At 42.1% G+C, this 23,865-nt stretch overlaps 1 protein-coding gene and 1 non-coding gene across 2 annotated transcripts in view; one reads left to right on the top strand and one right to left on the bottom strand.

Annotated features, from left to right (window-relative positions):
* PARD3B (par-3 family cell polarity regulator beta) overlaps positions 1-23,865 on the top strand; it is a 933,574-nt gene that overhangs the window by 407,130 nt on the left and 502,579 nt on the right. The window contains 6 exon segments of the mRNA XM_029068763.2: positions 2,851-2,879; positions 2,882-2,930; positions 2,932-2,976; positions 5,791-6,143; positions 7,371-7,510; positions 9,457-9,585. Of these exon segments, the coding sequence (XP_028924596.1) occupies positions 2,851-2,879; positions 2,882-2,930; positions 2,932-2,976; positions 5,791-6,143; positions 7,371-7,510; positions 9,457-9,585 (745 nt within the window).
* LOC114813480 lies at positions 12,879-13,016 on the bottom strand. Its single transcript, XR_003761197.1, has one exon. It is a non-coding gene; the product is annotated as a small nucleolar RNA SNORA7 (small nucleolar RNA).

Genomic DNA, 23,865 nt, shown 5'->3' with positions numbered 1-23,865 from the left:
CAGTCTTAATCCCCATTTTACAGATGAGGTAACTGAGGCTCAGACAAGTTAAGTGACTTGCCCAAAGTCACACAGCTGGCAAGCGGCAGAGCCGGGATTCAAACTCATGACCTCTGACTCCCAAACCCATGCTCTTTCCACTGAGCCACGCTGCTTCCCAGACAGGCATCAATACCTAGCAAGCCTCTAAAATGGAAAATTGAGATTAAACTTTAGGGCTTTGCATTCAGCCCTTAAATCATTAAGTCCAGTGTACTGCACCCAGTAGGTATGCAGTAAATATGATTGATTGATTAACTGATTGAGATCCCTCAGTTTCTTAGTTTGCCATATCTAAATCTGGCACTTATGCACATAGTCAGCTGGGACCTAAAGGGAGAAATGTCTCAGAGGATGCTAAACATTCTGGGATTATTATTATTATGTAAAATAAGCTTTTTGGGTCATTGGGGCTCCAAGTTTTGGGTTTTTGTCTTTTCTAATGGTATTCGTTAGATGCTTATTATGTGCCAGGCATTGTACTAAGCACTGGAGTAGATACAAACAAGTTAATCTGCTTGGACAGAGTCCCTGCTCTGCATAGGGCTCACAGTGTTAATCCTCATTTTACAGATGAGGTAACTGGGGCATAGGGAAGTGAAGTGATTTGCTCAAGGTAACAAAGCAGAGAAGCAGCGTGGCTCAGTGGAAAGAGCATGGGCTTTGGAGTCAGAGGTCATTAGTTCGAATCCCAGCTCTGCCACTTGTCAGCTGTGTGACTGTGGGCAAGTCACTTAACTTCTCTGGGCCTCAGTTACCTCATCTGTAAAATGGGGATTAAGATTGTGAGCCCCATGTGGGACAACCTGATTCCCCCGTGTCTCCCCCAGCGCTTAGAACAGTGCTCTGCACATAGTAAGCGCTTAACAAATACCAACGTTATCATTATTATGGTGCTCTGCACACAGTAAGTGTGCAGGAAATATGGTTGATGGATTGATTGAATGATCTGAAAGAGTTCATACATCTCAAAAAGGGTGAAGCCAATTCCTAGGAAGCAATGTTACATTTTGGATTCTTTATTCAGTGGATTAAAGACTTAGTGGCCATTAACCAAAACATCACTTAGAGAAATTGGCTTCTTGCTACTAGTGAGCTTCGAAATGAATCATTTCAGCCAACCCCAACACTGGAAAAGAAAATTCTGAAATGTTTAGTACACTTTCATCCTTAAAAGTCATGCTCAGGTATTTCTGGGAAATGCAGGAGTCAGCAGATTGGTATGTTAGCCTGAAGTGAGTAAAATCCCAGATCTTTTATCAAATTTTCAACCCGACTTCTATATTCACCCTCAGCCCCGCAGCACTTACATATATTTCCGTAATTTATTTATTTATATTAATGTCTGTCTTCACCTCTAGACCATAAGCTTACTGTGAGCACGAGACATGTCTGTTACATCGTAGTCTCCCAAGTGCTTAGTACAGTGCTGTGCACACAGTAAGCACTGAAAAAATACGATTGATTTGATTCAGGATTCACTATCTTCCTGGAAATGCTGTTGGATTCTTGAAAAGCCTAGAGCTAAAGCGTACAATCACTTATGTTAGTGACCTTGAGCCTTCCTTATAATGGGCTTTGTTGCTATTTTAAATAGCGTTTCAGTATCATGTACTATTCATTTAACATTTTTACAGTAGGAACACTCTAAATATCACAGCGAATGCTTTGTCCATTCAGATCTCGGGAGCATGTATGCTAATTATAACCCCAACTCCTTGAGGCAGTGGTTCACGATTGGGGACAAGGCTAAATAGGAGTCTTAGGTTTCCACCTAACCTTTCATTATAAGCAGCCCTTTTTCCATGGGTGACCCTATTATCCTCTCATAACAAACACTCATATTTTATTTATATTTTAGATTTAGAAAAATAGAGCCATTGCAATATCCCTCTGGGCATCTCTACAAAAGAAAATGACAACACAGTAATGAAAGCAGTGTTTTCTAGTGGTCCATGGCCAATGGAATTCTCTTTCATAGAATTCAGAACAAGGTGAACTAAAAATCATCCTTGGCTCTTTGGTTATACCACTAGGATTCCATCACTCTTGGGGGAGAAAGGAATTCCTGAGGAGAGCGCTAGCGCTGAGATGTATGCACTTTCCTACTCCTTTCAGTTTCTAATTTAAAGTCGAGCAGGCTTTTAACAGGAATTCTCTGAATGGGTGATAGCGGTTGGAATAAGACACAGGTGCCAAATGGAAAGGAATAATGAGTTAAAAAATGCTTTTTCTTTCATTAGGAAATAAATTGGTGTTCTGGGGTTGTTGTGGTCCAGAAACTGTGTCAGACAATGCAGATCGTGGGAGATAAATTCCAAAAAATGTAATTGCCTGGCTTTAGATAAATTCCTAGTTTCTGAGGGCACCGTTCAGGAAGGATCACAAAGTGCAGCCAGTATTTCTCCCATCCACCTATTCCCAATTTGTCACATTCATGATGTTCTTAGTTTTAGTATCTTGAAGGACCCTCCGCAATAATATTAATCTCTCTCGAAGAAAAGAAGGAGAAGAACCCCCATGAGCAAAGTGGTCTTTTCCAAATTACCAGAATCTCTCCAAATGAGATTCAGCTAATAATTTGGTTGATATTTTATTATCCTTGAGGGGTTTTGTTTATGTAGGGAGAAATGTGTTTAGAGATTGTTCCTTTAGAATTCATTTATATTTACGAAAAATGAGTAGCTGGCAGGATAAAGGTCAGCTTTTGCTTTGTATGATGGGGTAATATGTATTTTTGAATAATTTTCGATGAATCCTGGGCATGACATATGATTATATGATCTTTTCTAACTTATTTTGACATTTCAGAATTCTTGGACTCTTCATCCGTGGCATTGAAGAAACAGCAGGTCTAAACGGGATGGGCTCTTATATGAAACGAATGTATTGTAAAATCAACAATGTTGAATTGGTAGACAAACCTTTGCACAGTAAGTGCTGCTTTATTATTGTGTTTACTCATCTCTGGAATGCTTGCAGTAGTTCATTTTAATCCTCACTTTCAAAAGGCCTTCTGGTCAATTCCATGTCAAGTCCAGAAGCAGCATGTTAGAGCACAGACCAGGGAGTCAGAAGATCAGTGGTTCTAATCCCGGCTCCTCCACTTCTGTGCTGTGTGACCTTGGACAAGTTACTTCACTTTTCTGTGCCTCAGTTACTTCATCCATAAAATGGGGATTAAGACTGAGAGCCCCACATGGGACAGAAACTGTGTCCAATTTGATTTACTTGTATCCTCCCCAGGGCTTAGTACAGTGCCTGGCACATAGTAAGCACATAACAAATACCATCATCATGATCGTATATAATGACTCATAATACCTTTATTTAAAAATGCATTTCAGCTTTTAGCACAATCCCAGTTGTGGGCCTGTTATGTCGCAAATAGAGAAACTCATCTTATTCTCAGTAGGCAACACACTTAGGGATCTACCAATAGCATTTGCTAAATTACTGGGTGTCAGCAGCCCCTTTATTTTCAAAATCTGCAATGAGATTGGTCAGGGTTTCAGTGATAAATAGACAGCACGCTGACGCATAGTTCTCTGGAACTATATCTTTGGGGAAACTCTATTAAAACTGGTTTATTTCCAATTCACCCTTCACTAGTAGGTTGGAAGATCAATCCTAAATTAGCCAATATTAGTTAAAAAAAATGGTATTTGTAAGACAAAATTGAGGGGGTTTTAATTTAATGTCAGCATTAATCTTCCTCCTCTATTATGAGTCCATCTTTTCAAGGATGTAACTATTCCAGGGTGAGCCACTTTTAGAGGTTAAAAAGCTTTGTAATTTGCAAGTATAACCAGAGGCTACAGGTTCTGGAATGACCCGAGCAATTCCTTCTCTAGAGGCAGGACCATGCCTTTGAAAAGGAACATGGAAGCAGTGGTATTACATATGTAACTCATAAATGCTAATTAGGAATGTTTAACACTTTCAGGGTAGGCCAGATGCTGTTGAGAAAAAAAAAATAATCTTGGAAGATTGCAGTACACCTGAAAAGTACCCTTTATTCTAGCAGAACTTGCACAACTCCAGGTTCCAATATTCAAGATGCTTTCTTGGAAAATAGTTTTCAGTTCTCTTCACATCACACCTCTTCATCACCCCTTCCCTCCCACCCCCCCAAAAATGGTGCAAATTAGTCCTTCTCCATCCTGTTACCCTGGTAACTGCTCCACACTCTGAATTCTGATATCAGGTCCTTCCTAATGGAGAAAAAATCTTCAAGAAGGCTCAACCCCAAAGACATCTCAAAACAGCACAAGGAATGAGATTCAGGAACCAAATGGGACTACCAACTTTGCAGGGAAAAAAGACAATTCATTTTTCAAAGTGGCAGAAAGCAACATCCTTAGAGTAAATAAATAGAAGGATAAGAACTGGAATTTTATGAGTTTTGTACAGAGCTTATTAGTCAGGGAAAAGCAGCATGGCCTAATTGAAAGATCCGAGCCTGGGAATCAGAGGACTTGGGTCTAATCCCAGCTCTGTCATTTGACTGCCATGTGACCTTGGCCATGTCACTTACCTTCTCTGGACCTCAATTTTATCATCTGTAGAGAGGGATTAAATACCTGCTCTTTTTCTGACTTAGACCTGTGAAGCTCCATGATGATCTTGGGTCTACTGTAGTGCTTAGTACAATGTTAGACACATCATAAGCACTTAACAAATACCATTGTAATTTATTTCTAAATTGACTGATGTTGCTTTTTTAAAAATGAACTAATCAAGCCCTTGGTCTAATGGTGAGGGCGGGAAGGGGAGGGTATAGTGGTTGGAATTCAGGACCAGAGAGAGTTATCAGTTAGTTCAATCCTATTAATCGAGCACTTACTGTGTGCAGAGCACTGCACTTGGGAGAATACAGTAGAACAATAATATGGTATATGTTAAGCATCGGGTGGATACAAGCAAGTAGGGTTGGATACAGTCCCTGTCCCATGTGGGCTCACAGTTTCAATCCCATTTTCCAGATGAAGTAACTGAGGCCTGGAGAAGTGAAGTGACTTCCCAAGGTCACACGGCAGACAGGTGGAGGAGCCGGGATTAGAACCCATGACCTTTTGACTCCCAGGCGTGGGCTCCATCCACTACACAATGCTGCTTACAGACACATTCCCTACCCACAGTGAGCTTTCAGTCTAGAGGGAGCTTGTCCAGGAGAGTTTGGGGGAAGCAAGGCAGGAGGGCTAGTGACACTCTCGGCTGTGAGGAGACTGGCACAACTGCCAAGCCTGAGGAGAAACCACTCTGACCTACTGAATTGCCGTTACACTAAGAAAGCCTAGAGCCTACGAGACGATCCAGAAGGCTGTGGACCCGGGAAGCTGAGAAGCAGTGTGGCTTAGGGGAAAGAGCCCGGGCTTGGGAGTCAGAGGTCATGGGTTCTAATCCCAGCTCTGCCACCTGTCAGCTGTGTGAGTTTGGGCAAGTCACTTAACTTCTCTGTGCTTCAGTTCCCTCATCTGTAAAATGGGGATTGAGACTGTGAACCCCACGTGGTACAACCTGATTATCTTGTATGTACTCCAGCACTTAGAACAGTGCTGGACACATAGTAAGTGCTTAACAAATACCATCATTATTGTTATTATTGTTATAGGAGAAGGGTAAGTTCCTGGTATCGGAAGTTTTGGGAGGGCCGAGAATGTCTTTTCTAGCAGACTGCACTGGAACTTGCTTAACATCCATCTGACTATTCCTGCGTGCACTACAGCTATCTCACGACTCTCTTTCAAGGGCTCAAGATGTCTTCCGGCGAGCCATGAAAGCCCCAAATGTGCTTCTGCAAGTGCTTCCATCACAAAACCGGGACCAGTATGAAAAATCTGTCATCGCTCCCCTTTGCATATTCGTTAACGATAACGGCATTTCAAAAACCGTGATGTCGCCTCCGGTCCAGCCGGCGGGGAGGATGGCAGATCTGAATGGAACGAGCAACATGGAGACTGCCGCCTCATCGTCCCTGCAGCAATCCAAGAGCCCTAGAGTCCCAAGAGTGGGGAGAAAGCCACCTTCCCCATCACTTTCTCCTCTGATGGGGCTTAGAAGCAGGAAAAATGCAAAGAAAATTAAGATCGACCTCAAGAAAGGTAATTATATTTCAAAACTATGGTTAGTGTTTATTATTTCGTTTCTAACTCTAGATAACTTGAACGTTATATGCTGACAGTTGAAATGGGGACTGGAAAAAAAGACTTCTTGAGTAAGTTAAATTTCCGTAAACTTTTACCAGTGAGATTTCTTCCCCTTTCATTCATTCATTCATTCATTCAATAGTATTTATTGAGCACTTACTATGTGCAGAGCACAGTACTAAGCGCTTGGAATGTACAAATCGGTGACAGATAGAGACAGCCCCTGCCCTTTGACGGGCCCTTCTTCCCCTTCTCGACAGTGAGCCCACTGTTGGGTAGGGATTGTCTCTGTTGCTGAATTGTACTTTCCAAGAGCTTAGTACAGTGCTCTGCACACAGTATGCGCTCAGTAAATATGAGTGAATGAATGAATGACAGTGTAAGCCCTTGAAAAGTACGATTTGGCAACAAATAGAGTCACACTCATGTGTGCTTCTTGTGAGAAAGCAATGTACGGATCTTGGGAAAGGGTGAAAAAAAATTACAAAAAATCTGGGAGTGGTTGATAATTTAAACTTAAGAAAGGAAACCACATGCTGCCTTAGTAGATATTTCTAGGTCTCAACAATAAATCATTATGGGTTCGTTGTAGGTAGGAATGTGTCTGACTGATTCTCCCAAGCACTAAATACAGTATTTTGCACAGAGTAAAGCGCTCAATAAATACGATTGAATGAACTGTATGCAGAGAACTGTGCTTATTCCTTGGGAAAATATAATATAATAGAGATGGCAGGTGCAATCCCTTCCCATAAGTTGAGAGTCTTCAGATGTCACTCATCCCTTAATTACTCAACCTGCAAAGTAAGAAGGAACCGCTTACTGATTCTACAGTCTTTAAGACTGTAAGCTGTTTGTGGATTAGGATACCTGACTACCGACTCTATGTACTCTCCCAATTGCCTAGTAGAGTGCTCTTCAAACAGCACTCAATAAATACCTTTGATTACCTGGAGTGTGGCATTTTTTCAGAGTATCCCTGTCAGATAATTACTTGCATATCGTGGTGCTTGGAAAGAATTGAGGACATCTGGAAAAGGTGTACAGCTTACTCCCAGAAAGTAATTTACTTTCTGAGATCAAAGATCAAGTACATAATTATTATTTTAGTTCTGTCCTTTTTAGAACTGCAAAGGGTACCTGTGTCCAAGTTAACCATATGTTCTGTGTTTTCCTCCTCAGGTCCCGAGGGGCTTGGTTTCACTGTGGTTACAAGAGAATCCTCAGTACATGGCCCTGGCCCCATTTTTGTGAAAAACATTTTACCTAAAGGAGCAGCAATAAAAGATGGACGCCTGCAATCAGGGGATAGGATATTGGAGGTCAGAAGTGGTTACTACTTCCTTCAACTAAGTAAAATGCAATTTAAAATAGTGTTTCCAAAGTCCTAAGTAAATGAGACTGGAGCTTGGAAAACAGTGAAAACATGTTTTCAGAGAAATTTCTCAAGCTCCACAGCAAGAAAAATGTCTCAGAGAAATTTGCCTTGTCCACTGGAGGCTGATCTAGGTCCCGCCTTCCATTGGAGGATATAACTCCAGACTGGAGAAGACTAGAGGAGTGGTCATTTTCCCAGGATTCAGCCCAAACCTGGTTCCTCCTGACCTAGTGAGACTAATCCAGATTAACTGAGATTTCTGGCGGGGTTAGGGACTTGAATATTATGGACCACCTGAATGTGAGTGGGAGTTAAGCTAAATCCCTCTATTGATCCTGAAACACCTGGGAATTCTGTGAATCAAGGGTGATCCTACACTTCCCATCTGGGACCCATGCCCCTCTCCAGGCCAGAAGCAGACCAGCCTCTGGAGAAGTGGAATTCTGCCATTTATATCTCCAATATTTAGCCTGTCTCCTAAATCCTGTCAACTCTTCTGTCATATTTAATGGCTCTGCCCTTTCCTTTCCACAAGGAGGATATAAACTCCCAGATCCCTTCAACTTTAACAAAGACATTCCATCTTTCCCTCAATCCCCCCCGCCACCCCGCCCAGCCCACAGTGATGACTTCCATTAATAGGCATTAGCTGATCAATCCCTTCTTCTTAGTCTTGTCATCACCTCAATCACCTCAGCAATATTGAATATATAAATTCACTTCTGCCTAGTGTGTCTCTTTTTCAACTCTAAACTGTGATTATAATAATAGTAGTAATTATGGTATTTGTTAAGTGCTTACTATGTGCCAAGCACTCTTCTAAGCACTGGGGTAGGTACAGGCTAATCAGGTTGTCCACAGTCTGTGTCCCTTATGGAGCTCACAGTCTTAATCCCAAATTTATAGATGAGGTAATGGGCCCAATATAGTGAAGTGACTTACCCAAGGTCACAAAGCAGACGTGGTGGAAATGGGATTAGAACCCAGATTCATTCAGGCATATTTATTCAAACATATTTATTAAGCGTTTATTTTGTTTAGAGCAATGTACTCAGCACTTGAGGCCCGAGTTCTATCCAACTAAGGCAACATTTGGCTACTGAACAAGAAACTACAAAATAATTATGGTATTTATTTAGTGCCTGGCACTGGGATAGGTACAAGTTTATGCGAGCAGACACGCTCCCCATCACACGTAGGACTCACGATCCCTTTTTATACCATTTCACATATGAGACCTACAAAGATTAATGGAGTTATCCAAGGTCACATAGTAGGCTAAGTGGAAGATCAGGAACTCTAACCCGATCTCCTGACTCCTGGTCTCAGCCATTTTACATTAGGCCACATTACATAGTTTTCCCCATAATAATAATAATAATAATGACAGTATTTGTTAAGTGCTTCCATGTGCCTCATGCTGCACTGGGGTGGATACAAGCAAATCGGGTTGGACACAGTCCTTGTCTCATGTGGGCTCACAATCTGAATCCTCACTTTTACAAATGAGGTAACTGAGGTCCAAAGAAATGAAGTGACTTGCCCAGGGTCACACAGCAGACAAGTGGCAGAGCCGGGACAAGAACCCTTCTGACTGCCAAACCCATGCTCTATCCACTAATAATGATAATAATTGTAGTATTTGTTAAGCGCTTGCCATGTGCCAGGCAATGTTCTAAACACTGGGTGGATACAAGCAAATAGAGCCAGGCCATGCTGCTAGACTGAGAGCAGAAATTGGGCCTTTTACTTCTTTGGTATGGCTCCCAAGTGGCCGGGCCCCTGCCCCCCTATAGTAGCCACTCAATCACTTGAGGTGTATACTGATCTTACCTAAAGCATAGAATGGTTAGAGGGTTGAGAGTGCTTTAAATGTGACTTTCATTCTAGGTGAATGGCAGAGATATCATGGGGAGGACTCAGGAAGAGCTAGTGGCCATGTTGAGGAGCACCAAGCAAGGGGAGATCGTCTCTCTGGTTATTGCCCGACAAGAAGAATCCTTTCTGCCTCGAGAACTGGTAAGGTTTAGAGCTTAATGTATGAATGTCTACCTAGAACGCTAATGTAAAAAAGCTCAGTTAACTTAGATCGGCCTAAAACCAGGGAAATGCAATTGATAAAGGATTGGGATAGAAAAAGAGTTTTATATTTAATTTCACCATTTATATAACAGAATTGGATGCAATTTGATTTTATCCCAGAAGTGACATCATAAACAGAGCCCACTAGGGAATCCATTAAATGAATCACACAACTATAAGATTATGACTGAAGATAAATTATTCATTCTCTTCATTTCTGGTTTTCTTTAAAACTTGGAGAGTATGTGACAAACATAACTGTGAAAATGAAAGGCTGATAACCCACCTAATAGAAGGTTTTTATGAACAATATCCAGCGAAATCTTTATTTTACCACAGTTTAGCGACTAAAAAGTAACCAGCATTGTAGTCTTGGCTGATCAGTTAATCAAACAATCAATCAATCAATTCCTTGTAAGGAACTTCTCCACTGAGCAAGAGTTTGCAATGATCAGAATACGTTTGACTTCTCCAGTCCTGGTTTCACCGACACTGCACTCTCCTGGCTCTCCGGCTGCTTCTCGGTCTCTTTCACAGGCTCCCACCCTCTAACTTTGGGAGTCCCCCAATAATAATGTTGGTATTTGTTAAGCGCTTACTATGTGCAGAGCACCGTTCTAAGCGCTGGGGTAGATACAGGGTCATCAGGTTGTCCCACGTGAGGCTCACAGTTAAGCCCCATTTTCCAGATGAGGTAACTGAGGCACAGAGAAGTGAAGTGACTTGCCCACAGTCACACAGCTGACAAGTGGCAGAGCCGGGAGTCGAACTCATGACCTCTAACTCCAAAGGTTCACTTCTGGGTCCCCTTCTGGTCGCCATCTACAATCACTCCCTAGGAGAACTCATTCACTCTCAAGGCTTCAACCACCAACCCTCCGGAGATGATTTCCAATTCTACCTCTCCCGAACTGTCCTCTCTTCTTTTGTGTAGTCTTGCATTTCCTCCTGCCTTGAGCACATCTCAATCAATCCGTGGTATGTACTGAGCACTTACTGTGTGCCGAGCACCGTATTAAGTACTGGGGAGAGGATAATACAGTAGAGTTGGTAGGCACATTCTCTGCTATTTGGGTGTCCTGGATGCATTGATGGACACATAAATCCCTCTTCTCCCCCCTTTCCCTCTGCTCTTCCCCCTCTCCCGTCCCATCCCCTCAGCACTGTACTCGTCCGCTCAACTGTATATATCTTCATCACCCTATTTATTTTGTTTAATGAGATGTACATCACACGGATTCTATTTATTTGCCATTGTTTTAATGAGATGTTCTTCCCCTGGACTCCATTTATTGCCATTGTTCTTGTCTGTCCGTCGCCCCCGATTAGACTGTAAGCCCGTCAGAGGGCAGGGACTGTCTCTATCTGTTGCCGATTTGTACATTCCAAGCGCTTAGTACAGTGCTCTGCACATAGTAAGCGCTCAATAAATACTATTGAATGAATAAATGAATAAATTCTGGATATAAGCATTAGTGCTGTAGGGCTGAGGGCAGGGTGAATAACTAGGGCTTTAGAGTTACAGATCCAAGCTCATAGTTACCTAGGACTATAGGCTGAAGATAGAGGGACTGGGGGAATTTATTTTAATGTCTGTCTCCTCCCTAAACTGTAAACCCCTTGTTAGGACGAAATGTGTCTGCCAAATCTTTTTTTTTTTTAATTGTATTAGTTAAGCCCTTACTCTGTCCTAGACACTGCACTAAATGCTCGTGTGGATAAAAGATAATCAGGCTGGGACCTAGTCCCAGTCCCACATGGGGCTCACAGTTTAGTTTGGAGAGAGGAGGATTGAATCCCTATTTTACAGATGAGGCACAAAGAAGTTGAGAGATTGTTCAAGAAGCAGCGTGGCTCAGTGGACAGAGCACAGGCTTGGGAGTCAGAAGTCATGGGTTCGAATTCCGGCTCTGCCACCTGTGAGCTGTGTGACTGTGGGCAAGTCACTTAACTCCTCTGTGCCTCAGTTACCTCATCTGTAAAATGAGGATGAAGATTGTGAGCCTCATGTGGGACAACCTGATTACCCTGTATCTACCCTAGTGCTTAGGACAGTGCTCTGCACGTAGTAAGCACTTAACAAATATCAACATTATTATTTAACAGGCAAGTGGCAGAGACCAGCTTTGATTTCAGGCCCACGTTCTGTAAGTGCTTAGTAGAGTGCTCTGCACACAGTCAGTACTCAGTAAGTAGCATTGATGGACTGATTGATCCTCCTTCATGGTAGAGAACGGACTCATAAAATCAGATTGTAGCTCATTTCCCTGCAGTTTACCACATAAAACTCCTTGAGGGTAATCCTAGCAAAGCCCTCTTGGACAACCCACGAGGTAGGAAAACCATTCGGTCCTAGAAGAACGCCCTCCCACCCTCCCTGCAGACACCTGGACTTAATTACGACCAGGTTTCAGCTACTCTGTAACTACATAATAATAATAATTGTTAAGTCCTACCCACCTAACACTGCATTCAGCGCTGGGTAAGATGTGAGATAATCAGCTTGGATATCTCAGGAGTCTCAGACCCCTGCTCTTTCCACAAGCAATGCTGCTTCCCATATTTAGTAGCTTATGCCTAATTATATGACTCTTGCTAAAGCCCTGCAAAGCCCCTCCATGGGAGAGGTTCCCCACAATACAATTTGGCAATTTTTTTAATTAACTAGAATATCCTATTCCCTCAGCATACAAGATTTCAAAGCTTGGACTGAACAGGGTCTCTCCTGTAACGTAAGGGTTGTGAGAGTGTCATATTAGTAACATCAATTCACTGCGAATTGAGTGGTTAGGGGGTAGATGGTTTGAAGACGTCACTTGACTGATGTTTTTCTATGAAAATTCCTCTATTATTTTTATGTCTACTACTAGCAATCAATCAATGGTATTTATTGAGCACTTACTGTATGCACAGTGTTGTATTAATTGCTTGGGAAAGTACATCAGAGTATGAGAAGTAGCATGGCCTATGGTCCTAGAGCATGAGCCTAATGAGTCAGAAAGGTCTTGTCTTATGCCGTCGAATCGTTTCCGACCCATAGCGACACCAAGGACACATCTTCCCTCAGAACCGTCCCGCTCTCATCTGCAATCATTCTGGCAGTGTTATCCACTGAATTTTCTTGATAAAAATCCAGAAGTGGGTTTACCACTGCCCGCCTTTCCACGCAGTAGAGTCTCCGCTTCGACTCTTCTCCCCTGCCGCTGCTGCCCAGCATGGGTGAGTTTTGACTTGGTAGCAGATTGCCTTCCACTCGCTAACCACTGCCCAAGCTAAGAATGGCATGGGTATGCCTCTGCTTCACTCTTCCTCCCATAGCCAAGACTGGCAGAGTACTGGAAACTCTCCAGGTATGACCCTGAGAGGGAGAATCAGAAGGACCTTGGTTCTAATCCTGGCTCCACCCACGTGTCTGAGTCTGCTGAGTGACCTTGGGGTAAGTCACTTCACTTCTCTGTGCCTCAGTTACCTCATCTGTGAAATGGGGATTAAGAATGTGAGCCTCATGTGGGGCACTGTGGGGCCCTAGGTACTATGTCTAACCTGATTAGCTTGTATCTACCCCAGCACTTAGAACGATGCTTGGCGCATAGTAAACATTCACAAGTACCATATTATTATTATTAGTTGATAGAGATGATCCTTGCCCACGATTCTCTTGTCAATTTACCATATTAAGTACTGCAAGGTAGGTAAACACCAAGAAATAGCGTCATATGATACAATGCGGTAAGGCTGAGGCAGAGCCTGGGAAAACCAGAACACGGGTGCCACGATCACGTGTATTACAGTTCCTTCTTCCTCCTTTTTGCCGCCGCGTTGACTGTGTTATTCCAGAAACAAACTTGTGTTGTGTTGCTTTATCCAAAATCATTTCACGAAAGCACTGCTGTTGCAGATCTAGGCGGAAACTACTCTGTAGTGGGTGACTTTTAAAAATCACGGTAATCACCAATCAAAGATTTTCCAACCGTACAGAAGATGTATGTGTACCCGAGGGTCTTATTATGAAAGACAATGGAATAATGTCGTTGTTCCAGCCAGAAGGCCCTCTATGTTACTAATGAATGAGTACCATAAGAGAAGTGCTTAAATGGGCGGGGGGGAGGTGTCACATTTAGCATACCTTTATATATAAAGCACCGTCTCTATTCAGGGCCACACACAGACCGTTTGAAAAGGTTTATTAATGAATGTGAGCTATGTGACTCATCCTCTTACTTCCTGTCAAAAAAAAGTATCACTTTGGTCTCATCTCCCTTATCATGATTGATGTGCATATTTGTCCTTCTAACGAGAGCATGGCGGGGTGAAAGAAGAGCAATGCTTCCTGCTTTTGTCTCTATATCTCCTTAGAAGAAAATGAACTGCATTTATTGCTTTCCTGCTACACGAATCTGCCCTTTCGCTTATATCAACGCTTGCTTTTCCGTTGATTTTTGCTCTCGGAATGCCACCGCCTCCTAATCTAGGTTCCATGCGTTGCAGGTTTTCTGTCACTGATTAATCCTTATTTCCTTGTTACCTCTAGCTTCTGGTAGAATATCGCCACTGTGGCCAAGTGAATATACTGCCAGCAGTCGTACAGGAAGCTCTAGTCGAGGTTTGTCTCTCTGAAGTGACCCTCTGTCATTCTGCAGCTGTTAGTCTCCATTTCCTGTACATTTTTTGTGACCCAGAGTCAAAGTGAAGTGTGCTGAACCAATATATTTTCCCTCCTTTCCTTTTCACTTGAGCAATTGGTTGACCATCTTACAGCATATTAAACCAACTCCCTTTCCATTAAGGGTGGATCACTTTGGAAAGCATCCCAGATGAATTAAAAATAATTATATTGCTCCTCTTTGCGTGTTTCCAAAGGTTATTAACATGTGGACCTTTTTCAGCAGTGCCTTTCACAAAATCCCAAATAAAACATAAAAAACGTCATTACTAGGTCAGTTCAATTGTCCATCGGCCTACCAGTCTGTCTCTGATAGTACAAAGAATGTTTGAGGATGTCCACCTGACATCTCTCATCTTCTAGTGACATTTCTTATTTTCCCCTTAAGTGCTTAGTAATAAGAATAATAATAATAATGACGGCATTTGTTAAGCGCTTACTATGTGCCAAGTCCTGGGGTGGGTACAAGGTAATCACGTTGGCCCCCATGGGGCTCACAGTCTTCATCCCCATTTTCCAGATGAGGTAACAGGCACAGAGAAGTGAAGTGACTTGCCCGAAGTCACACAGCTGATAAGTGGTGGAGTCGGGATTAGAACCCAAGACCTCTGACTCTCAAGCCCGGGATCCTTCCACTGAGCCACGCTGCTTAGTACAGTGCAAGCGCTTAGTACAGTGCTCTGCACACAGTAAGCGCTCAGTACATAATTTGAATGAATGAATGAATGAATTAAGCCAATTGGACCATTCGTCCGTGAGATTAAAGGAGATCCTCTTCAATCTACAGATAGTTTTTATTCTGCACAACTCCCTGTAATATTAAGTTACTTGTTCACCCCACCCTATGTGAAGAAGGCTTTTCTTTTATTTCTTCTTTTTCATCCGTCACCTGTAAGTGGGCGTTTTCCTATTCTGTTGTCGGATTAGATGGGCGAAGAAAAATTCTCTATTTCACCTCTCTCCAGCTGCCATCATTTTGTGAACTTCAATCATGTCCCCTTTCAGCCTTCATCTTTCCAGACAACTTATGTAAAGGAGGAGTAGCAAATGTAGTCTTTTAGGAAATATTTATGTAATGGGTAGCTGGAGAAAGGTGTTTGGATTTGCAGGAATTGATGTGTTTAGCATCTAAACTACCTCATTAGTGAACTGTCTGCTCTGTGAAGGAGATGACCCAGTATTCCATTTCTACCTTCTATATCTTTGAAACTTTCCCTTAAATCCGAAGCTTTAATCCGGCCTGTTTCCTTCATTTAAAAATGAAACGTTCCTACCACTCCTTCTCTGACTTGTTATTTTTAAAGCAAAACTGGAGTTTTCTGTGTCCCCTTGTATGCCATATGCTTGTTTTACTTTTCTTTTAGCATACAAACTATGGAATAATCAGCTTTGCTTTTATTAACCCTTTTCTCCCTAATATTCCGCTTTCTGTGCTGCTGTCTCACCTTAAAATTATCCTGAACCCCCCGTGGGAAAAACAAGCTGTGGAAGTTTCAAATGTATTTATAATTTCTACCTGCCACGCTTGACTGCTATTCAGTGTTGGCCTCTGCAAGAAGGATGACGTATATTTCAAAATAGCAAGTTGCTCCTGCCTAGCGTGATTGAGATCCAAAAGCTCCCCACGTTTGTCAGGCTGATTTGACCATCACTTAAGAAGATTACATTTGCTGTGAAAGAATGATACCTGGGCAGTGGCTCACTTAACGGCAAGAGTGCCAGTTGCATTCTGAATCAGCAGGATTTAGTGGTACATTCGACCACTCTAACCAATATTTTCTAACTCGGAGCCTTCCATGCTACAGCCATTTGTTAAAAGAAAAACGTAGAGTTCACAGTCAGTCGGTGAGCACTTCTTTTCTTATCTACATCACCCTCTTCCTTCGAGAACTACTCTTCCCCTCCTCCCACCCCTTCTTCCTTTCTACTTTTTCTTCTGCCCCTTTCTCTTGCAAATCATTCAGTCGTATTTATCGAGCACTTACTGTGTGCGGGGCACTGTACTAAACACTAGGGAGAGTATTTCATTCATTCATTCAACAGTATTTATTGAGCGCTTACTATGTGCAGAGCACTGTACTAAGCACTTGGAATGTACAAATCGGTAACAGATAGAGACAGTCCCTGCCCTTTGACGGGTTTACGGTCTAATCGGGGGAGACAGAGAGACAAGAACAATGGAAATAAATAGAACCACTTAACCGAGTGAGTAGACCGGTTCCCTTGTCCTTCTCATCCCCTCCTGTAATATCTGCTGTGACCTCTCTCCTGTTTTCCCAGTTCCAATATAAAGACTTAGAAAAACAGATGTTAATAATGAAAAAAAATGCCATTTTCTTTCACCTGGATTTGACAGAATTGCCCCTTGATTAGATATGGTAGTACAGTGCTCTGCACACAGTAAGCACTCAATAAATATGGTTGAATGAATGGTATTTGATAAGTGCTTACTATGTACCAATAATAATAATAGTAATAATAATAATGGTATTTGTTAAGCATTTACTATGTGTCAGGCACTGTACTAAGCACTGGGGTGGATATAAGCAAGTCAGGATGGACCCAGTCCCTGACCCATATGGGGCTCACAGTCTTAATCCCCATTTTACAGATGAGGTAACAGGCACAGAGACTGAAGTGACTTGCCCAAGGTCATACAGCAGACCATGGTTGATACAGATGTAATATATTAGGCATAGTGCGATGGGGTTCACATTCTAGGTGAGGATGGGCAGATAAATACAACTATAACAATGGAAAACAAACAACAACAAACATCAACATCAACAAATACGATGGCACTATCAAGGCCAAAAAATAAATAGATCTTGGAAGTGGAAGCGCCTTCGGTAATTAGAACATTTTTTTTGGTCTTATCTCTTAGATTGAAAAATGCTCAAAGAAAGGAACCATGTAGGCATGATGTTTTCGTGTTTCATGTATATGTGGATATAATTAACTCCATATATCACAGTTGTTTTGCTTTGGAAGGTGATGCTATCTGGAAGGTAAGCTCTTATCCACACAGGTGGGACTTAAAAAAAACCTATTCAGTACAGGTAAAAAGAATAAATAAATACCATTATTAAGTGTCATGCATTATACCAAATGCTTGAGATCTACAGCAGAAGAAGTGGATACATTTCTTGCCCACGGGAAGCTACCCTCTAATAAATGAGAAGCAGAATGAGAATAAATGTATCTACCCCAGTGCTTAGAACAGTGCTTGGCACATAGTAAGCACTCAACAAGTATCATCATCATAATAATAATATAATATATTATATATTATAATAATATAATATACTATTATATATAATGTTATACATATAATATATTATTATTATTATTATAAATAGGTGTGTACATAAATGCAAGAGTTAATGGAAGAATTGCTTGTGTCTGTTGTTATGTCGTACTCTCCCAGGTGCTTAGTACAGCACACAGTAATCGCTTAATAAATATAATTGAATGAATGAATGAATGATTGAATGAATGATTGCTAAGACTTGAGATGCTGAGGAGGTGGGAATTAGTACAGTGCTCTGTACAAAGTAAGCGCTCAATAAATACAATTGAATGAATTATGGAGGGCAGTGGAGGTGGGAGGGCAGAGGACTGGTAGATAAAGGGGAAAAGGAGCTCCAGGGCCTGAGAACAGCACAACCAAAGGGTCAGAGGAAGGCAGGACCAGAGTAGGGTGTATGTAAAAATCATCCTTTACCTCACCGTTTATATACCACTTCCAGCAACCATTTTTTATGGTATTAAAGGCTTTCCATGTGCCCGACACTGTTGTAAGCACTGGAATAGATTCAATTTAGTTTGGACACGGTCCCTGTCCCACATGAGCCTTCCACTCTAAGTAGGTGGGATAACAGGAGAAATGAGGTGCAGAGAAGTGATGTGACTTGCCCAAGGTCACCCTGCAAGCAATTGGAAGAGCCAGGATTAGAACCCATGTCCTCTGACTCCCAGACCCGTGTTCTTTCCACTAGACCACGGTGCTTCTCAGTTGTGCTTGTGCAGGCATCTAGTATTCCTTTCATATGGCGTATTGGTTGAGTTGGGCTTCACCCTGTTTTGAAAGATTTGTCCCTCCCTCCCTGCTTGCAATTCACTAGCAGATGTTTGAATTTATTTTAGCATTGTTCATTCCCCCATCTTCAAAGCCCTATTAAAATCACATCTCCTCCTCCTCCTTTCCCTGACTAACCTCACATTTCTTCACCGTAACCCCCTTCCCCTCTACTTGGACCTGTACCCCTTAAGCAGTTTGCTTCTCACCCTACCCATTCATTCAATCGGCGTATTTATTGAGCGCTTACTGTGTGCAAACCACTGTACTAAGCCCTTGAAGTATCCATAGCAAATATGTACACATACTCTACTCTTTCCCCTATTTCTAATCTATTTTACTATCTGTCTCCCCATGTAGACTATAAGCAGCTTGTGGGCAGAAATCATATCTACCAACACTTTTGGACTGTACCTCTTCCAAGCACATAGTACAGTGTCGTGTACACAGTAAGCACTCAATAAATAGCATTAATTGATTGATTCACTCCCCCTCGAGTCACCATATGTAACTAGACTAACCCTGAGACCTTTCCGAGCATGGAACGATAGGCACATATAATAATAGTTGCAGTTAGCCTAGGTACTTCAGATTTTTCATTATGGTACAGAATTGAGGAAGCGGTACGATCAATCAAACCAAATCAAGCTGATTTGTATCTGCATCTCATTTGCCAACAAAGCCCAAATGATTATTTTTGTTCACATCCGCAAAGGTTTTACACATATTTGAAGATATACAGGCCTCCCAATAATAACCATGTGTTTCTCATTGCTACTGAGTACAGAGCAATAATAATGGACTTAAACTGCAACAAGGGAGATTTAGGGGAACCATCGGGAAAACTTTTGGAAGTCAGTGTAATGAAACAATGTGTCATGCTACATACATGCCTCATTGAAATGTTAGAGAACAGGAAACACCATTGATTCTCAAACTTTTTCACCGCCCCCCAGCAGTGACGCAGAATGTCCATGTCATTTCAGGTTTATATCTTTCCTTGGTTTCACCTCTTTCAGATGGGATTAGGTTCTTTAGTTGATCCATATGAAGTTGGACTAGATAAAAAAGTTACTAAAAGGGAGGCAGATACTGAACAAGGAGATTATTACAGGAAAGGCAGGGAGGGACATGGTAGGGACATGGTACTAATGAGTTTGAGGTGATCCAGTCATTAGTAAAAGAGCAGTACTGAGCGCGTATGTGAAGGCTGTGGGAATCACTGCATTTTCCACATTGACAGATCACTAAAAGGTCTCTGTTCCTTGGAATATCCCTGCCCAATGGCTGAGAATTCATTTCAGAACAATGTGATGTATGCTTCAAGCCCAAATGTTATCATGGCCCAAATACACAAAAGGCAATTATTATCTGCCCCTCTTATCCAGAACCTCAGTGATCTGAAATTTGCACTGTTGTTCATTTTATAGGCTTTCGTCAAATTTTACTATACCCTCAGGATTAACTAGAAAATTAAGGCTGATATTTTATGGGGCTGCTTAAGTGAATTAAAAATTTCAAAAAATAATTGAGCCACTGTCCGATAGGGATCACATAAATATTTATACCGTGCATTCTTCCTATACTACAAAAATGAGAAGTGTAAAGAATTGAATATCCTGCAAGATATTTTGAAGTTTAAGATCTTTAGAAGTACTAAAACCAGGTCCTCTCCACCCTCCTAAACCTTGGCATGGGAATATTGCATTAGACTAAGGCTTAATACACAAGTGAGAATGAATTAACAAGAGCACATTATTTAAATTACCTAAGAGCATTTAGAAGACCAAGGACCCAATGTTCCAAAGGCTGCTTTAGCAAAGCTTCTGTATGAGATTCAGTTTCATATGGAAAACCCCCTGAGAAAGTAGTGAGGACAATTGAGGCATGCTGCTTTGAGCCATTTTCTCCTAATTTTGGCAAGAGGCCACCCTGAGCACAACTGAGTTGCTCAACACCTGATTTATTTTGCTTTTATTTAGCTTTTTGAGGTGCAACTCAATCACCCTTAAACATTTTCACACTCAATTTGATTGTCTTCAAAATTAGTCATATACAACCCCATTTCTCACATAATTTGCACACATGCCTGACAAAGGATGACTCATTTGGGAACCTTGGAAAATTTGGCATTTATCTCCCTATTGACTGCTTTTGTCCTTTTTTAACTGAAGAAACCATTTTTTCCAAGTTATGTGAGGCAAGAGGTGAAGCCAATGATGCTAGCATGTAGGCTGGAGAGGGAAAAGGAAAAGTCAGGCAACAAAGGCAGAGAGCCAGAAAGAGGCACTCTCGAATGAAGCTTCCACTCTAATTGACAGACCCTTAGGTTAACATTTTCTATGTGAAGCTAAGCAGGAAATGGTGAGAAACAGCTCCTCGGAGTTCTTGCCAAGGCTACCAGAGTGATAGTGGAGAGCCTTTTTTTGGGTGCAGTGGATGAGGAAACAGAGAGAAACTCCAGGTCATTTCATTCTACCTTTCCTAGTCCCTGAACACTGATATGCCTTCCCCATCTTAACCATTGTTTCTAAACAGTGATCACCCAAAGGCCAAATAGTATGTACTATTGGATGGATCAAATGTGCAAGAGATTCCCTCTGACACACTCCCAGAATTACTTTTTTTGTCATGTTTTGTAATGTCTACCTCTCCAATTAGCGTTAATCCTCTATGGCATCAGTTCTGTGTTCTGTACTTGCCATGTGCTTAGAGAAGCAGCACTATCTAGTAGGTAGAGCACGGCCCTGGGAGTAAGAAAGACCTGGGTTCTAATCCCCGCTCTGCCATTCATCTGCTGCGTGGCCTTGGACAAGTCACTTCACTTCTCTGGGCCTCAGTTCCCTCATCTGAAAGATGAGGATTAAGACTGTGAACCTTACCCGATGATCTTGTATCTAACCCGGCGCTTAGAAGAGTGCCTGGCACATAGTAAATGCTTAACAAATACCATGGTTATTATTAGTAGTAAAAGTACACTACACCAGGTCGATGCTCAATAAATGCTATCACTAATACCACCACATGATCCCAGTCCTACCATCAATAATGTCCTCTGCGACCTGAAAGATGACTGTACTACACCCTTCTCCTGTTGCTCCTTTGTATCACACAGCTGCTGCCTCTCTGGAATTCTTGTTTTCCTCATTCCTGTGACCTCTTCACAACCTCCTGGTGGGACCGAGGAGAGACATGTCTCTCTTCCCTTCTAGACCGTGTTTTATGGTCAGGGAATGTATCTGCCAACTCTCTTGTATTTACACTCTCCCAAGCTTTTAGTACAGTGCCCTACACACAGTAAGCGCCCAATAAAATATGATTGATCGATTGAATATAAAGAGCTTTTATGATGGAGTGGGTATTTCCAGTGCTTAATTTGTACTGGGAGAGGTCCCAAGGGATTGGAGGCGAAAATGTCTGTTTGCAGGATGTGAAAGTGGAATTTGAAAGGTGGAAATATCGCTCAACTCCTTCCATACCTTATGTCAGGGGCTAGATTTTCAATCAGACAGTCAATCGTATATATATAGAACACTAACTGTGTACAGAGCCCTGTAGTAAGCATTTGAGAGAGTAATAATAATAACTGTGGTATTTGTTAAGCTATGTGCCGGGCCCTGCACTAAGCCTGGGGTGGATACAAGCAAATCAGGTTGGACATAGCCCCCGTCCCACATGGGGCTCTCAGTCTCAACCCCCATTTTAGAGATGAGTTAACTGAGGCCTAGAGAAGTGAAGTGACTTGTCCGAGGTCACTCAGCAGACATGTGTATAAACCTATAATTTGATTTATTTACTTTGATGTTATTGATGCCACTTTACTTGTTTTGATGTCTGCCCCCCCTTCTAGACTGTGATCCTGTTGTGGGCAGTAATTGTCTCTATTTGTTGCTGAATTGTACTTTCCAACCGCTTAGTACAGTGCACTGCACACAGTAAGTGCTCAATAAATACGATTGAATGAATGACAGGTGACAAAGGCAGAATCAGAACCCATGACATCTGACTCCAGGTCGAAGCTCTATCCACTACAACCTGCTGCGACTTTGGTAGACACATTCCCTACCCACTGTGACCATACAGTCTTGAGGGGGTGAGAGTCGTTGATTTAAATCCATCAATCATGGATATGGACATAAGAGATGTGGAGCTGAGGGAGGAATAAAGGTTGCTTATCCAAGGGCAAAGGTGACCCAGAAGGGAGTGGGAGAAGAGGAAATGAGGGTTCGGTTGAGCAAGGCCTCTGGGAGGAGATGTGCTTTTAATAAAGGAGTGGTCGTCTGTCAGATATGAAGAGGGAGGGAATTCTAGGACAGAGGCAGGACAGGGGTGAGAGGTGACAGTGAGAGTGATGAGATGGAGGTAGAGTGAGCAGGTTGGCATTAGAGGAGCAATGTGTGCAGGCTGGGTTGTTGTAGGAGTGTCGAGGTGAGGTAGGAGGGGGCAAGGGGATTGAGTGCTTTAAAACCAACGATAGGGAGTTTCTGTTTGATGTGGAAGTGAATGGGCAACCACTGGAGGATTTTGTGGAATGGGGAAACATGGGCTGCACTTTTTTATAGAAAGCCGATTCAGACGGTAGAGTGAGGTATGGGCTAGAGTGGGAAGAGAGACAGGAGGCCGCCCTTTCTTTCAGGCCTTTCAAATATGCCCAGAGGCAGAAGGAGCTAACTAATAACTCTTGTCCTGTATTTAAAACAAAAGTGTTTTACTACCATTATCAATTTAGATCGGACTCCTCTATTAGATTTTGTGTTCCTTAAGGACGGGGATCGCATCCTCTACTTCTTTACCAAACTCCCCAAGCACCTTGTTAAGTGCTATGCCCACAGTAGCCACTCGGTAAATAATGCCGATATTGATACTGATACTGCTATATTCCAACACTGATGAATACCAGAAGGGGGATCTGGCTAGACTCATCCCAGTGGCACCCAAATCTGACAAACTGATCATTGCAACACATGGTTGGAAAGTGATTCTGAAACGTGTAAAAAGTCGTCGAGTTTGAAACTCCTTACAGCAGTGTTGTTCTCCAGCTCATTGATTGTGTCCAACATTAGCTTTTAATTACCAATGCTGTCTTCCACCGTCTAAATAAAAGAAAAACAGCATGGATGCACCCGGAGTCTAAACATCGTCTCCCATGATTGTAACACTGTCCATCTCTGGGTCTCAATGACTTAAAGATCACTACAGCCATGCAGGGTGCTGGGTGCTAAACTGGTTGTCTGGTACATCCGATTCCACATTAATGATATAGAAATTGTAAAAGAAAGAAGCATCCAAACCATCAGAACAGCTCAATCTCAAATTTCCTGAGAATGAAGACACTTGCTAGGAGCCCTGTGAAAACACTTCTTTAGTTCAGTCAGAGCAAGGAATCCCAATAATAATGTCATCGACGAATGCCCAATTTACTGTCCACCAGGTAACCATCAAGACTGAGGGTAGGGCAAGATAGGACCACCAAGAT

Source organism: Ornithorhynchus anatinus, chromosome 7, assembly GCF_004115215.2.
Source record: "Ornithorhynchus anatinus isolate Pmale09 chromosome 7, mOrnAna1.pri.v4, whole genome shotgun sequence".
NCBI classification, from domain to species: Eukaryota; Metazoa; Chordata; class Mammalia; order Monotremata; family Ornithorhynchidae; genus Ornithorhynchus; species Ornithorhynchus anatinus.
This window is presented reverse-complemented; position numbering and strand designations above follow the sequence as displayed.